At 43.2% G+C, this 14,650-nt stretch overlaps 1 protein-coding gene across 2 annotated transcripts; it reads right to left on the bottom strand.

Moving 5' to 3' along the window:
- Nucleotides 1-4,678: 4,678 nt before the first annotated feature.
- GATAD1 (GATA zinc finger domain containing 1) lies at nucleotides 4,679-11,388 on the bottom strand. 2 transcript variants are annotated; one of them, XM_030550566.1, is made up of 5 exons: nucleotides 11,159-11,388; nucleotides 10,710-10,835; nucleotides 8,578-8,637; nucleotides 7,082-7,265; nucleotides 4,679-4,992 (listed from the first exon to the last, which is right to left on the bottom strand). In XM_030550566.1, exons 1-5 carry the CDS (start codon nucleotides 11,342-11,344, stop codon nucleotides 4,901-4,903), a joined length of 648 nt encoding a protein of 215 aa, XP_030406426.1. In that variant the 5' UTR covers nucleotides 11,345-11,388; the 3' UTR covers nucleotides 4,679-4,900. The 2 variants fall into 2 exon arrangements, with proteins under 2 accessions (XP_030406426.1, XP_030406425.1); XM_030550565.1 differs by having other exon boundaries at nucleotides 4,679-5,091; nucleotides 11,159-11,384.
- Between the last annotated feature and the right edge of the window lie 3,262 nt (nucleotides 11,389-14,650).

Raw genomic sequence — 14,650 nt, 5'->3', positions numbered from 1 at the left:
TGATGTATGTGCCCTTTCTCCCCCACCGTGGCAGCCCCCGAGCTAGACCTGGGAAGTAGGGGTGTGTGGGGCTGGGAAGGAGTGTGTGTGGGGGAGTCTCTCCCGCTCTCCTGCATTGCAGCAGCCCCAAAGCTAGGGATGGGAAGGAAGGGGGTTTCTCCCTCTCTCCCCCACTGTGGCAGCTCCCAAGCTGGGGCTGGGAGGGAGGGGGGTCTCTCCCCAGCAGCCACAGCCCTGGAGCTCAGGAAAGTCACCTCTTTCTCTGGCTACCGCAGCCCTGCACATCCCAAATTTCCCCCACCCCCTCTTCTCACTTGGTGTTGTGTGGGGGCATTCTAACATTTGTGCAAGTCTCAGGGAATGGGAGCTAAGGAGGGTCTTTTCTTGTGCTGATGATGATTAAATTATGAGGACATCCTTTTGCAGCCTGCCCTTATTTAGATGCCCAGTGGCATCCTTTTAGGGTGGCCAAGGGGATGAAACAATGCTGTCATTGCTGGGGATATGGAGGCCTGGTGAAGAGGCTGGGGCTGAGACATTAGGGGGACTTTGGCATTGCAACACCATTGATATTAATAGGAGTCAGGCACTTAGAGAAATCCCATTAGCTGCCTATCTGCAGCTTTAAATGCCTAAATACTAGGGCTGTCAATCAATAAAAAAATTTAATCGTAATTAATCGCGCTGTTAAACAATAATAGAGTACCATTGAAATATTTGTGGATGTTTTCTACATTTGCAAATATATTGATTTCAATCACAATACAGAATACAAAGTGTATAGTGCTCACTTGATATTTATTTTGAGTGACAAATATTTGCACTGTAAAAAAAAATAAATAGCATTTTTCAATCCACCTAGTACAAGTACTGCAGTGCAATCTCTTTATCATGAAAGTTTAACTTACAAATGTAGAATTATGTACAAAAAAACCCCTGCACTCAGAAATAAAACAATGTAAAACTTTTAACGCCTACAAGTCCACTGAGTCCTACATCAACCAATCGCTCACACTAACAAGTTTGTTTACATTTGCAGGAGATAATGCTACCTGCTTCTTGTTTACACTGTCACCTGAAAGTGAGAACACACATTACTGTGGCAGCTGGCGTCGCAAAATATTTACATGCCAAATGCGCTAAAGATTCATATGTCCCATTATGCTTCAACCACCATTCGAGAGGACGTGCATCCACGCTGATGACAGGTTCTGCTCGATAACGATCCAAAGCAGAGCGGGCCAACCCATGTTCATTCTTATCATCTGAGTCAGATGCTACCAGCAGAAAGTGATTTTCTTTTTTTGTGGTTTGGGTTTTGTAGCATAGCATCTGGATGTTTCTCTTAAGACTTCTGAAAGCATGCACCATACCTCATCCTTCTCAGATTTTGGATGGCACTTCAGAGTCTTAAACTTTGGGTCAGGTGTTGTAGCTATTTTTAGAAATCGCACATTGGTACCTTCTTTTGCTGTGAAAGCATTTTTAAAATGAACATATGCTGGGTCATCATCCGAGACTGCTATAACATGAAATATATGGCAGAATGCGGGTAAAACAGACCAGAAGACATACAATTCTCCCCAAAGGAGTTCAGTCACAAATTTAATTAATGCATTTCTTTTAAATAAGCATCATCAGTGTGGAAGCATGTCCTCTGGAATGGTGCACGAAGGGGCATACAAATGTTTAGCATATCTGGCACGTAAATATCTTGCAATGCCAGCTACGAAAGTACCATGTGAACACTGGTTCTCACGTGACATTGTAAATAAGAAGCAGGCAGCATTATCTCCCATAAATGTAAACAAACTTGTCTTTCTTAGCCATTGGCTGAACAAGTAGAACTGAGTGGACTTGGACTTACATTGTTATGTTTTTGAATGTAGTTATGTAACAAAAAAAAAATCCACATTTGTAAATTACACTTTTAAAATAAAGAGATTGCACTACAGTACTTGTATGAGGTGAACTGAAAAAAACGATTTCCTTTATCATTTTTACAGTGCAAATAGTTATAATAAAAAATATAAAGTTAGCACTAAAATACCTTTAAAAATCAGTCCCTAGATGATCACTGGGGGAATGTCTCAGCCTATTGCTGACTGCCTGTGACAGAATTTTTAGTTTTATGCCATGGGTGTACAGGAGGCAAATAGAAGGTTCTTTGCCTCCACCATAGATTCTGCAACTTCTCTGCTCAGCAGATTTATTTCACACAGTGGACATTTTGGTTAGGATAAGCTGTCTTCACTGTGTGGCTGATTCAAATACCTCCCAGTATGAGGAAACTGCTTCTTTTTTAATAGATAAGATTGTGAAAATTCAGCCTGCAATGCCTGTATAGTGGCAGGGTAATCAAATCATAGCAATATAGGGCAGGAAGGGAGCTAGAGAGGTCACCCAGGCCAGCCTGCTGTGCTGAGGCTGGACCAAGTATCCCCTCATTCCTGGCGAGTGTTGGTCCAGCCTGTTCTTAAAAACCTCCAGGGACAAAGATTCCATAATCCCCTTGGAAGCCTATTCCGGAGCTTCCCTACTTTTACAGTTAAAAAGCTTTTCTTACATCTAACCTAATCTCCCCTGCTGCAAATTAAGCCCATTTCTTTTTGCCCTACCTTCAATGGACATGGAGAACTGGTCAGTCTTCTTTGTAACAACCTTTTAACATATTTGAAGACTTAAGTCCCCCCTCAGTCTTCTTTCTTGAGACTAAACATACCCATTTTTTTTAATCTTTCTTCATAGGTCAGTTTTTCTATTATTTTTGTATCACTTATCTGTGTTGTATCCAATTTGTCCACATCTTTCTTGAAGTATGGCACCTGTTATTGGACACAATACTCCAGCTGAGGCACTAAGTCTTCTCATCACAGGTTTCAGTCTCTCTCACTGAGATTCTGGAGGTGGTAGGAGCACTTGTGTGACCATCTGTGCTCTAGGCCCATGACCTTTTAAGCTGGCAAAGGCCAGTGGGGAAAAACCTGGCCTAATATTAGAGGAGACTGCCCTTCCCAAAAGTGTTCACAAAGTGCTAGCGTTCTATCTACATACAGCCATCATGTAAGTTTCTTTTGGGTGTGGATCTTCGCGCTGTCACCTGCAGATTCGATTACTGCAAAGTCCTCCAGATGGGGCTACATCTTAATTGCATCTGGAAACTAAAGTTGGTGCAGAATTTAGCTATCGGTTCAGTAAATGGACTATCATGCTACAAGCACAGTGCTCGATGATCTGCACTGGGTGCTTATTCATTTCTGGGTGGATTTTAAGATGGTATTATTGAGCTGTTAAACACCCCTCCCTTCCCAAAAAAAGAAAAGAAAAAAATGTAGGCCCTATGCACAGAATAGATGTCTCTTTCTGCTGTATTTATGGCTACTAGCATCCCCTCCAGAGAAGTGGGAGCTAGTGGTCAAGTCCCTCAACTTTAGAATTTACTCGCCCACCTGGGTTACTCCCAATAGGTTGACCTTGAGGGCATGCTGCAAAGCTTACCTGTTTTCCCTAGCATTTGGAGTGGGAGAGAGTGGAGGTTACACTTTGTCTGGCTATTGCTAGTTAACCATTAGTGGAATTAAGGGAAGTGTGAGTATTTTAAATTTCAAGGGTACATACCCTTGAAGGGAATTTTTTTTAGTTGACTTGAGCTTTTCCTCACGAAGTTAAAACATGTCTCTGGAGCAGGAGTCTTGTTTTTGTCTGCTTGCACAGGACCACCTGAGACAACACCTCAACACTGACTGGGTTTTTTTGAGTGCTACCTTACTATAAATAAAAAGCATAAAGGACCTGCAATCTCTGAACCGTGTAGTATTTTCCCCCCATGATCTAAGCAGATTGTAAACTGCTTGAGTGGGGTAAAAATGTTAGTATGAATTTTTTAAGCGTGTTTTCTGTTCAAAGGACTAAATATAAAAAAAGTCAATACTTCATGTTCTAAGGTCTAAGATGCTGGTGAAGGCTCTTAAATATTTATATACAAAATAAGGTTTACTGATGGTCAGTTGTTAATCTTGATGTTTAAATCCCTTCTATTTCTTTAGTAATTGTTTGGAATTTAATTATGTTAAACTTATATGATTCAAACTGTTTGTTTTTCAGAAGTCCATTTTTTACTACGTACCTTTTCATTCTTATGAACTACCATCAATAAGTAGTGTACCAAAACTCAGCAGAGAATTTAAAACCACCTCAAGGGCCTGCTTGCCTAGTCAGGGCTGTCTCTGTTTCTGCACCAAGTGATGTTGCTCTGCTCAGCAGGTTTTTGCAGGGACGGTGACAGCGGCAAAACCCAAAGAATGGTAGTTCTTGAATAGGTCTCCTTCTCTTCTGCAGTTTTACAGAAACTCTTATAACCGCACCCATTTGTAAAATTCAGCTCAATGCTCTCATTAAAAACCTGAACAAACGTGTGCAGAGCATAGCCACATTAATGAACACTGGCTTTAGTCTTTAAAGTCAATGGCAGGGAACAAAAATACACTACCTTAGTTCTACAATATGCTGTGTGGGTAGTGATGGGTCTTTAAAATACTGCACACATCGCTAGTCCTCTTTTGTAAAAGATAGTGGCAAGCTCAGAAGACTACAGGCCCAGCCAACTGAAAGAAATCATTAACTCATGGCAGGAGAGAGGAAAATGCAAAACGTGCAGTTTCTCATACTCAAGCAACAGTGACAAAATAAGTGGCTTTAATTGGAGCAAGGGAGGGAAATAAAAACATCAAATAAGAAAACTTTCTTTCAGAAGTCAGATAATTTAAAAAAAATCACCACCACCATAATCCATGTGGCCAACCAATATTTTATAAAAAAAAAATCTAATTTCTTGTAATAGATGTACAGAGGGAGGCTGAGAATACAACTAATATACTTTTAAAGGGTACTCAAACAAAGATTATAAATTGTTGGTAACAGTTTCCTTGATGGAGATTGCAGGAGTGGGTCCGACATGAGTCCAGATATAGCCTTTTTCTGGTCTAGTAGGAACTGTGGGGAAGGGAGAAGATCGAGATTTGAAATATTCTGAAGGTGCATGACAAACAAACTCTATGTATTCCATTTTCCTTGGAAGATCTTCTTCTGGTCCTAAAAAACAACGTAACATTTTTACTCCTGAGGGCATTCTGTGCCAAAAAATTAAAAATTCTGCACACCATATTTTAAAATTCTGCAAGTTTTGTCAATAAATAAATGCAGAGGCTCCAGCACGGCAGTGGGAAGCACAGGCCACTGGCTGTACAAAGGTGGGAGATCACCCTGCAGCTTCTCCACCCCCAGGTTATGGACTCAGGGGTGAGGCTGAACCTGACCCAGCACAAGGCCCAGCCCTACCCCAGAAACACCCTGGGGCCCTTTTCCTCTGTGCCAGGCACACCAGGTGTGTGATAGGCAGGCTCAAGCAGGCAGGATCCAAGTGTGGAGGGGCTCGGGGTGGGGGGATCCAGGTGTGGGGTTAGAGGATTCTGTGTGGGACAATCTGGGTGCAGGCAGCTCAGTGGGGGGATCTGAATGCACAGAGATTCATTGGAGGGGGATGTTCCAGGTGCAGATGCAATGGGACTCTGCAGGGGCTTCCAGGTGAAAGTGGGAGCGGCTCAGTGGAGGGGTCTGGGTATGGAGGTCTCCACAAGGGGTCAGGGTGCTTGGGGAGTGGAACATGGTGGGATGGGGGTCTGGGTGCAGCTAGTTGGGGGTCAGTGGCATGGGGGTCTGAATGTGGGGCTCAGGGTGGTGCCGGGGGTGGGGGTTTGAATGCAGGAAGCTCAGTGAGGGGTAGTCTGAGTGCAGGGATGAGGGTCCAGAGGCAGGGGTTGAGGTTCATTGGGGTGGGGTTCAGGTATGGCGGGTTGGGGGGTTCTGGCTGTACGGGGTGAGGCTTGGCAAGGGTGTCTGGATATCAGAGGTCCAGATGCACAGGGTTGGATGGATGAGGGAGCAGTTCCCTGTACAGTGAACCCTCTCCCCGCAGCTGAGGAGCGATGGAGGCAGAAACCAGGAGAGGATGCTGATCTTCCTGCAACTGGGGGAGGTTTCTGGGGGTGGGTCTGAAACAACCCCAGCCACTCCTTGCAGGGGAAGAGGAAGTCCCATCCTCTCCTGCCTCCAGCCCAGCTGGGACTAGTAGCTGATCCCGGCTCACGGTAGGAGTCACTGGCTGAGGTGTCCCCAGCCCTGCAGTGATTTACCTCTCCACCAGCTGCAAGAAACAATGTACCTGTGCAGCTAGGGAGTGATGCATCACTGCTCTTGCAGCTTCCTTTTACTTCCCTGTCAGAAAGTCATTTTTCTGCTGGGAAGCAAAGAAATCTGCAGGGGACATGAGTTCTGCACACACAGTAGCACAAAATTCCCCCAGGAGTACACTTTTAAGCTTTATACATTATGTACAGAATTAACAGAATATGGAACAACAGCCAGCAATATCTGAGAACACTACTATTTCAATCAAACCCTGCCAATATTGTAAAAGCCTTTTTAAATTTGTTCCACTCTGTGTTCGAGTGTTGACGCATTCTTCCAGTAGTTATGAGTAGAGCTGAAAAAATATATGTAATGAATTTAGCTGCCCTCTGTGCTTGAACTGCATATCCAGCTCATTTTTCCTCAAATATGTTCATATTTGATGTAACAGAAACTGTTTTGGAATTATGTCCCACAGGCCCCCTACCCCCACAGTCCCCCTATACATCCAACGTGAGTTTCACAGAATTTGGGTCATTTGTAAACCAAGGGGAGAATCTGGGCCTATATAGTAAGTTGCCTACTTTATCAGCCAGGACTAATATCTCTAGGGCTAGTTTATGATAATTAAGTCCATAAGCCCACAACAATCATGCCTGTGATTATTTTTATGCATGTAAGTAATCGCATTCAACTCAAATGGGACTACTCACACACAGTTATTCCTGTACCTTGTGTTCACAGGATCCATGCCGAAAAACTACATGAATGATGGCCAGGGAGTACAACGAAGTATTCTATAAACTACATCACAGATAGGCATAGTCTATACAAGGGCGTTTTTGTACCAGTGTAGCCATGTATACAAGTTATAATAGGAAATCTTGGCGCTTACCTATGATATAGGATGCAGGGTCAAAACAGTCTTTGGGACTGGCTACAGTAGGAATGAGCCATGTTAAAGCTGCACTCTTTTCACAGTATTGGTCCTGAATAAACCCCCTAATCTGAGCATAGTATGTTTTTCCATCCTGCTCATCAACCACTGAAACAACATCTCCAATTTGATAGTACACTCCCTGGAAGAGATACAGATAATTACTTTTTAAAAAACCTGATTTTACTAGCAACTGCCTGGAACTTTCCTCAGCTCTCTTTAGGGATGCTTTAAATACCAGATTTCCCTCCCTTACACCATTTATTTGCAGGCACAATGCTTAGACCTCATCTCCAGTCCAGGTAAACTGCACCCTTCTCCAAGCGCTCCAACAATTCAGCCATTCAAACCAAGGAAAAAGGGTGCTGTAAAATGGGATTATTCTTCACCCATAATATGGTCTGTGCAATATCACCTAATCTCTAGTGGCCTGAGAAGTGGACAGTCCTGCAGAAGTGGACAGTCATTGCCTCACTAATACAAGTACAGTTCTTCAGGGCACCACAACAGCTAGTCTACATGCTGTCCCCAACAGCTAGAGGCAGAAGTTGTGGATCACTGACCAAGGTCTTCCATACACATGGCAGCACAAAGAGTAACCAGCCAGCAAACAGGTTTTTGGTAGTGTAAACAGGTCTTTGAGATAATTGATAACTTATGTAATACTGGTTTTGATTTTTCCCTTTGGGGAAAAAAAATAAAAATAAACAAAGAACACCCTCACTTTTTAAAAAAACACTATATATGATTGAGCGCTGTCCCAGCTATGGACACTGCTACAAATAGAATACCTCAGACATCCTATTAAAGAAGCAAATATGAGATCATTTATTTTCATAGAAGTGCTAGATACACCAGTATTTTGACAACAGAACTTCCTCAGAACATTCGTTCCCTTTTAAGTTTGGCTTATCCTTTCCTTGACTTGTCAAATATATACTGTCCCCTTGTTTGAAACTTCTAGAGCATTCCCACTGGCTGCAACAACACTTCTTGAAGTCAGAACTACACAAAGACAACCTCTTATATTTGTGATATGCCCTCTACTTAAAATAGGACCCACTACAGTAAACTTGAACTACTGCTGAAAGTAAATGTCAATTTTGCTTGGTTCCCAATGCTAGAAAAGTGAAAGCTGACACTTTTTCATAAAGTCACAAGTGTGTTTTTGAATTTTTTTTCCAATTAAAAAGCTGGTTCTCTTTATAAGAATTATACAATTTAATGTTTAACCTCTGGAGAGAAAAAAAGATTAAAACTTCTGGGGTAAATAATTTTCCATGATTGGGGCAGCAATATAATGATACAACACACTGATGCAGGGGTTCCCCAAGAATTCAGTTCGTGAAAAGAAGAAAACTTTTTGTAAATAAAGTCCTTTCACTATCTATCTGCAATAACTTTTGAAAGTCTTAGAGGAAGAACATCTTTTTCTCTATATAAACCATACATACCTTATGAAAGATGGATTCTGCTGTAATTATAGTGGATACAGACTCAGGAGCCTTTATGGGCTAAATAAACAATAACAAAAACAGAAGTTACAAGGGTAGAAAATTTCATGAAGAAAATGTCATTGTTTTCTAGAGAAATAGGAAAGAAAATTTTAGCAAATCTACGATACTAAAGCAGAATCTTCACATAAAAAAGAAAGGACAAGACATTATAATTTCTCTAAATATTTCCATTTTTATAATAAAAATTAAAAATGACACCACTAACTTTCATTATCTCAAAAATGAGGTTTTAAAGAGAAAGGCTGGTTATAAACTTGTATGATCAGTCTCACTGTGAAACATAGAAGTAGGGGAGAGGAGCAGAAAGCATAAGATCCTTGAGAACTCAGTTCAAACCAGGAGGCAGAATGACCCCTTACACAGAGACATGTGAGCAGGTTTGTTCACGCTGCTCAGAGCTAGGGACAATCCAAACCTGCGTACCTGAGACTGCAACCATATCCTATCCTGACTGATTGCGTGAATGAAGTTGCAAAAGAAACTACAAGGTCAAATGCACGTCATCAGACATCAGAGTGGATTAAATTTAAATCAAAGCAATTTTTAATAATGATTTAAATTAGCAAGCAGGAAACTTTTGTTTAAATAACTGATTTAAATGGTTTTGTATTTGTACCTTTTAAGTTATTTTGCTAAAGAAAGGTTGATTCTTGATTGGCAACCATTAAACATATTGATTTGCAACTAAATACAGGCTGTACAGTAAATTTTCAGCTTTTTTACTAACCAGAAAGCTATATATACATATTTATTATATAGATTAACTTATATTTATTCATTTTAATATTTTATTGTGTTAGAAAATGGTGAATAATGCATGATAGATGATTTTTTTTTTAACTTGCAATTAGTGTCAAGCTCTTTTGGGATGGAAATTCAAATTAAATTACAAATGCACAAAAATGGTAATTTTTTTTATTAAATAAAATTACCTTAAATGTGTTGGATTCATGAGGAAAAAAGTTTATAAAAACTTGAATAAAAATCAATTGTAAATACATAACATGGAAAATATTATCTGTAGTTAGTGAATTTAACTGATTTGTTTGTGGTCACCATGTTCTCCAAGACTTTAGAACTAGATCTCATCATCTTGCAGTTTTTGTTCATAGATTGGAAAAGGAAAAGCAGCCTTCCTGCTTTTTCAACTTCTAATTGGTTTCTTAACTTTGCATGACTTCGTATTGAACTGAACTAGTTGAATAAACTGAATTAAAGAAAATATTCTCTCTGCAACTTTAGAAGAGGCTATTGCTGCCAAAAGCTAGTTTAGCACTTCAGCAAGTTCTGATTCCAGATGCTTAGCCAGTGTTTTCAACCAGTTCAATGATTTGACTTTATTTAAAACTTAGCAGCAAATATATATTAATATTATTTATTTTAAATTATTTTAATTATAATAAATTAATGCATTATCACAGGTTGTCACTTTTGATTTTGATTTTAAATTACAGGTTTATTTTCAAAAAATAAATGTGTATTTAACTGAAATTATTAAAAAAAAAAAGGCAAATTGGGTTTTTAAGTCATTGATTTTTATCCACCCTGGCAAAAATGAAGGGACTGAGCCAGAAATTGGGACAGCAAGCTGGACTCAGTTTGGGTTTAATTTGATTTTCTGCAGAAAAGGAGTAATTATTTGGAGAAATGACAAATATATCTGCAGATATGGATTACCTTGACATGTTGGGACACTGCTCTGAGAAGACTGCAACACCAAAGCTGTCTGTCAAAAGGGGTGGCAGAGCACACTAATTGGGGCTAATCTACACCAGAAGCACTACAGTTGGGTAGCTGCACTAATGCAGCTGTAGCGTGTCTGGTGAAGAGGCTCTAGGCAGATGGCAGAGAGTTCTCCTGTGGGCATAATAAATCCACCTCTGTAAAAGAAGCGGTAGCTGTGCGGGCAGGAGCAGCTCTCCCGCTGTCATAGCCCTTAGGTCGTTGTAATTTACGTGGGTCAGGGAGGCGGCTTATTCACACCCCCGCGTGACATAAATGGTAGCATAGGCCAAGCCTTATACAGTGTAAGTGCAACAAGCATAAAGCATTAGCCACCATCACCTTACATTTTTTAACTTGAAGATGTGTCTTCTCCCTTTGCCTTTAGTGGAAACTTTCTTTTCCGCAGCCGGGGCAGATTTGTACTTTGTGTTCCGCAGCCGAGCTGACCTCCTGTGGATCTCCTGCTTGCTCTGCCAGGGGACAATGAAACGAGAAAGCGGGGAAGGAGAGGTCACCTTGCGGGTGCCGCGGGGATATGAAGCTATACGGGCCCGCAGTTCAGACACTCAATAAATGGGCTCTCCACAAAATCGGGTTAGGCCCGACAGCGGCTCCCACGATTCCCCTACAGCGACGCACCCGTGTGAGTTACCGAGTCAGCCCGACAGGCCCGGCTACGGGCTCCGCTCTTTGCCCGCCACGGCGGTGCCACGCCCCGTGTAAACCCCCAGGGCGTCCCCGCCCCGGGACCCCGGCCCCTTCGTGCAGCACAGCGGGCGCCCGGCAGCCTGACCTGCTTGCCGCCGCCCCCGTTGCTGTGCTGGGCGGCGGCCGAGGTGGTGGCGAAGGGGCCGGGCCCGGGCGGCGCGGCGCGGCCCGTGCAGTTGTTGCAGAGGATCTCGCCCTGGCCGCCCTTCTTCCACATGGAGGAGGAGGTGCTGCGGCACACGCTGCACGTGGGCTTCAGCCCCAGCGGCATCCTCGGCGCCGGCCCGGGCCGCTGCCCCGCGCAGCCACAGCGAGCCCGGCCGCCCGCACTGGGCCGCCGCGTCCCTCCGCCGGCGGCCGCTGCTGCTGCTGGGAGCGGCGCTGCGGAGCGGCCCGAGGGCGCGAGGATCGGAGCGAGCCCTCTGGTGGCTGCGGCGGCGGCGGCTGCATGAACTGCGGCGCAGGTACCCGCCTGCCACGGCGCGGCCCGGCCCCTAATCCCCTTCCCCCGAGCCCAGCCCGGCCTGGCACCCAACCCCCGCCGCCCCTCGCTGGGCTCAGCTCAGCGCTCAACTCCTCCCTGCCCAGCCCTGCCCGGCCTGGCCCCTGCGTCCTTAGGTAACACCCCTCTTTTCATTAGGTGCCAGCAGTGTGCTTGGTAAGACCTCAAGCAGCTTGCAGTCTAACAGAGATACACAGAAGCCAGGATTCACAGGAAGACCCAGAGGGGGGATTAACGTGGAGCTGTCTGGGAGAGGCGGTTGTTATTTGGGCATCTGTGGCGTGATTTGACTCATACGTGACATTCCCCTTGGCTTCAGGGCTTTGTTGCAATGCACGTGCTATCTGAGCCTGTTCTGAAAGGTGCTAAGCACCCTGAGATCCCACTGGTCTCAGTGGGAGGAGAAGGCACCTCAGCTCCGCACAAAGGAAGTTCTAACAGAGATGGCCCAAGGGCAGCGGATTCAAAATCTGCATCCCAGCCCTTTGCTGTTCTGGGCTGTTACTTGAGGCTGAAAGGTGCTGCCAGCTGCCTTATGTGAGGTTCTGCTTATGTTCACGGCCAATGGCTCTTAGCCCATCAGTCCCCATGACAGCTCCCTCTGCTTCAGCAAGGGTAATGGCAATGTTTGGAAGTATAGAGCTTTTATCCTCCATGAAGATTAACAAATCTGTAAGGTCATGGCTCACTGATGAACATTTGCAAGCAACACTGAGATAGGTTTGGTATCCTGAGACAAAACCAAATATTGATGCTCTGGTTGATGCAAAATCTGCCAGCTAAGTGGCCAAAAATGAAATGACTGTCAAAATTAGCACTGATTTTTCACATTAGTTTTTAAAAAGTTAATACATTGACTTTTAATAGCATACTGTATTACTTTTCATTTTTTACTTTACTTTTGTATTGTATGAAAAGGTTTCAGCGATGTGCCCTTGGGCCAATGTACTAGTCCTCGTGCGGCCCTCGTGGTGATTTGAGTGTGAGATCCCTGCTGTACATAATGGGAAAAAATTGAGCAGTCACGTTTTCACTGCTTCAAATAAACCTACAGTAACCAACTATTTTTCTGACATTTACTTTTAAACAGTCATGGCCCACAAAAAGGAGAAAAGCTCTTTATCTAGCTCTGTGTTCATGATCCCTACCAAGTAAATAATTTCTTGAGATAAAGCAATCAGATGTGATGAAAATTGATCAGTAGTTTGGTATAAGGTGGTTCCTTATTCCTGTTAGTGACTCAATCTTTTTTGTTCTCTAATACAAAGAAAGTCTGTGATCTTTAGCAGGGGGAAAATAAAAGTAAGTTAATAATAGGCCTTAATTTGACAGCGTTAATAGTTGTGTTTAGTGATCTGGTCTTCACTGTGGTAAACATGAACGATTTATCTATGACAGTATTTTCCTGCCATGTAGAAGCATTGTGCCTTTTTGTTAAGTGTATGTACAAATGGTCTTGCTAATACAAGTTAAAGGCTGGTGGTTTTTTCCCCCTGGAGTCACTGATTCAAGTGTTTAAAGTATTCTGCTCATGAATATAATGCCACTAACGGCTTTTGTTTCAATTACCGTGAAGGAGCAGAAGGGATTTTAATGTCTGAAGCAGGAGAGAAATGAGTCAGCAGATTATTCTGGAGATGGAAGACAGACTCCGTACAGCAAGAGCAAACCTCAGAGCAGGGAGACCAATGCTGGAGTGAGGGTTATCCAGCAGGTTCTTCACCTTATGTTCTGATTTGCCTCCCCCAGTCTACCAGCAGCAGCCAGTGGAGAAAGGTTTTTGGTCGCATGTAAGTACCTGAAATTCCACCTGGAAGGACAGTCTCTCAGAATACAGGAGTGCTGTAGAACTGCCCATCCAATTCTTGGAAAAGACTATCTGCAGAGGTAGGACGGTGAAATTTAATCTGGGTTTTGTGCTGTGAGTAGCTGATCTCTTTCGTAAGGGAGAGCAAGGAAGGAACTGATCAAGACTGGTAGAAGGTACCTAAAAGTGTGTGTGTGTGTGTGGGAGTCCACTGGCACCCAAACTGTGAGCCTGTCCCCATGCTGCCCCTGCATCCATGCCAGCCCTTCTGCCTGAGGCCCCCGGCTCCTGATTGCTCCTGTCTGCTGGTAAAAAGTTGGAGGACCATGGCCCCTTGCTCCCCCCCCCCTTTTTTTTTTCTGGCTTCCCTGGAACTGATCCAAAGGACAGTTAACTTGTAAAACTTTTCTTTTTTTAAATAGAGACCTCCCTCTTGGGGAAACCAGTGATGTCTCCAACTGTGTCTCCTACACAGCAACCCTGTATTGGAATCTCACAGGTATCCAATAAACAGTGTGTGGTGCAGTGTATTTACATGAGCATAGTAACAAATATTGATGGGAGTTCCTCTGTCTTTCTACATAAGAATGGCCATAGTGGGTCACACCAATGGTTATCTAGTCCAGTATCCTGTCTTCTAATAGTGGCCAATGCCGGGTGCTTCAGAGGAAATGAACAGAACAAGTAACCATCAAGTGATCCATCCCCTGTTGCCCATTCCCAGCTTCTGGCAAAGAGAGGCTAGGGACACTTCAGAGCATGGTTTTGCATCCCTGCCCATCCTAGCGTATAGCTATTGATGGACCTATTCTCCATGAACTTACCTAGTTCTTTTTTGAACCATGTTAGTTTCTTGGTCTTCACAACATCCTCTGGCAAAGAGTTCACCAGGTTGACTGTATGTTGTGTGAAGAAATACTTCCTTTTGTTTGTTTTAAACCTGCTGCTTATTAATTTCATTTGGTGTCCTCTAGTTCTTGTGTTATGAGAAGAGTAAATAACACTTCTTTATTTACTTGCTCCACACCAGTCATGATTTTATAGACCACTATCATATCCCCCCTTAGTTCTCTCTTTTCCAGGTTGAAAATTCCAAGTCTTATTAATCTCTTCTCATATGGAAGCTGTTCCATACCCCTAATTGTTTTTGTTGCCCTTTTCTGTACCTTTTCCAATTCCAATATCTTTTTTGAGATGGGGCGGCTTGATCTGCCAGATTCAAGATATGATATTTTCTGTCTTATTCTCTCTTTCCTAATGATTCCCAA

Source organism: Gopherus evgoodei, chromosome 2, assembly GCF_007399415.2.
Source record: "Gopherus evgoodei ecotype Sinaloan lineage chromosome 2, rGopEvg1_v1.p, whole genome shotgun sequence".
Classification (NCBI taxonomy): Eukaryota; Metazoa; Chordata; order Testudines; family Testudinidae; genus Gopherus; species Gopherus evgoodei.
Note: the sequence above shows the minus strand (reverse complement) of the source record. Positions and strands in the feature narration are given on the sequence as shown.

Bases quoted from the DNA above. Each gene is read 5' to 3' on its own strand.
- GATAD1 (XM_030550565.1), bottom strand. From the start codon at position 11,344: ATGCCGCTGGGGCTGAAGCCCACGTGCAGCGTGTGCCGCAGCACCTCC. The intron at 10,836-11,158 runs GTCAGGCTGCCG...GTCCCCTGGCAG, and splicing joins ACGGGGGCGGCGGCAAGCAG to AGCAAGCAGGAGATCCACAG. The intron at 7,266-8,577 runs GTATGTATGGTT...TATCTCTTCCAG, and splicing joins CAGAATCCATCTTTCATAAG to GGAGTGTACTATCAAATTGG.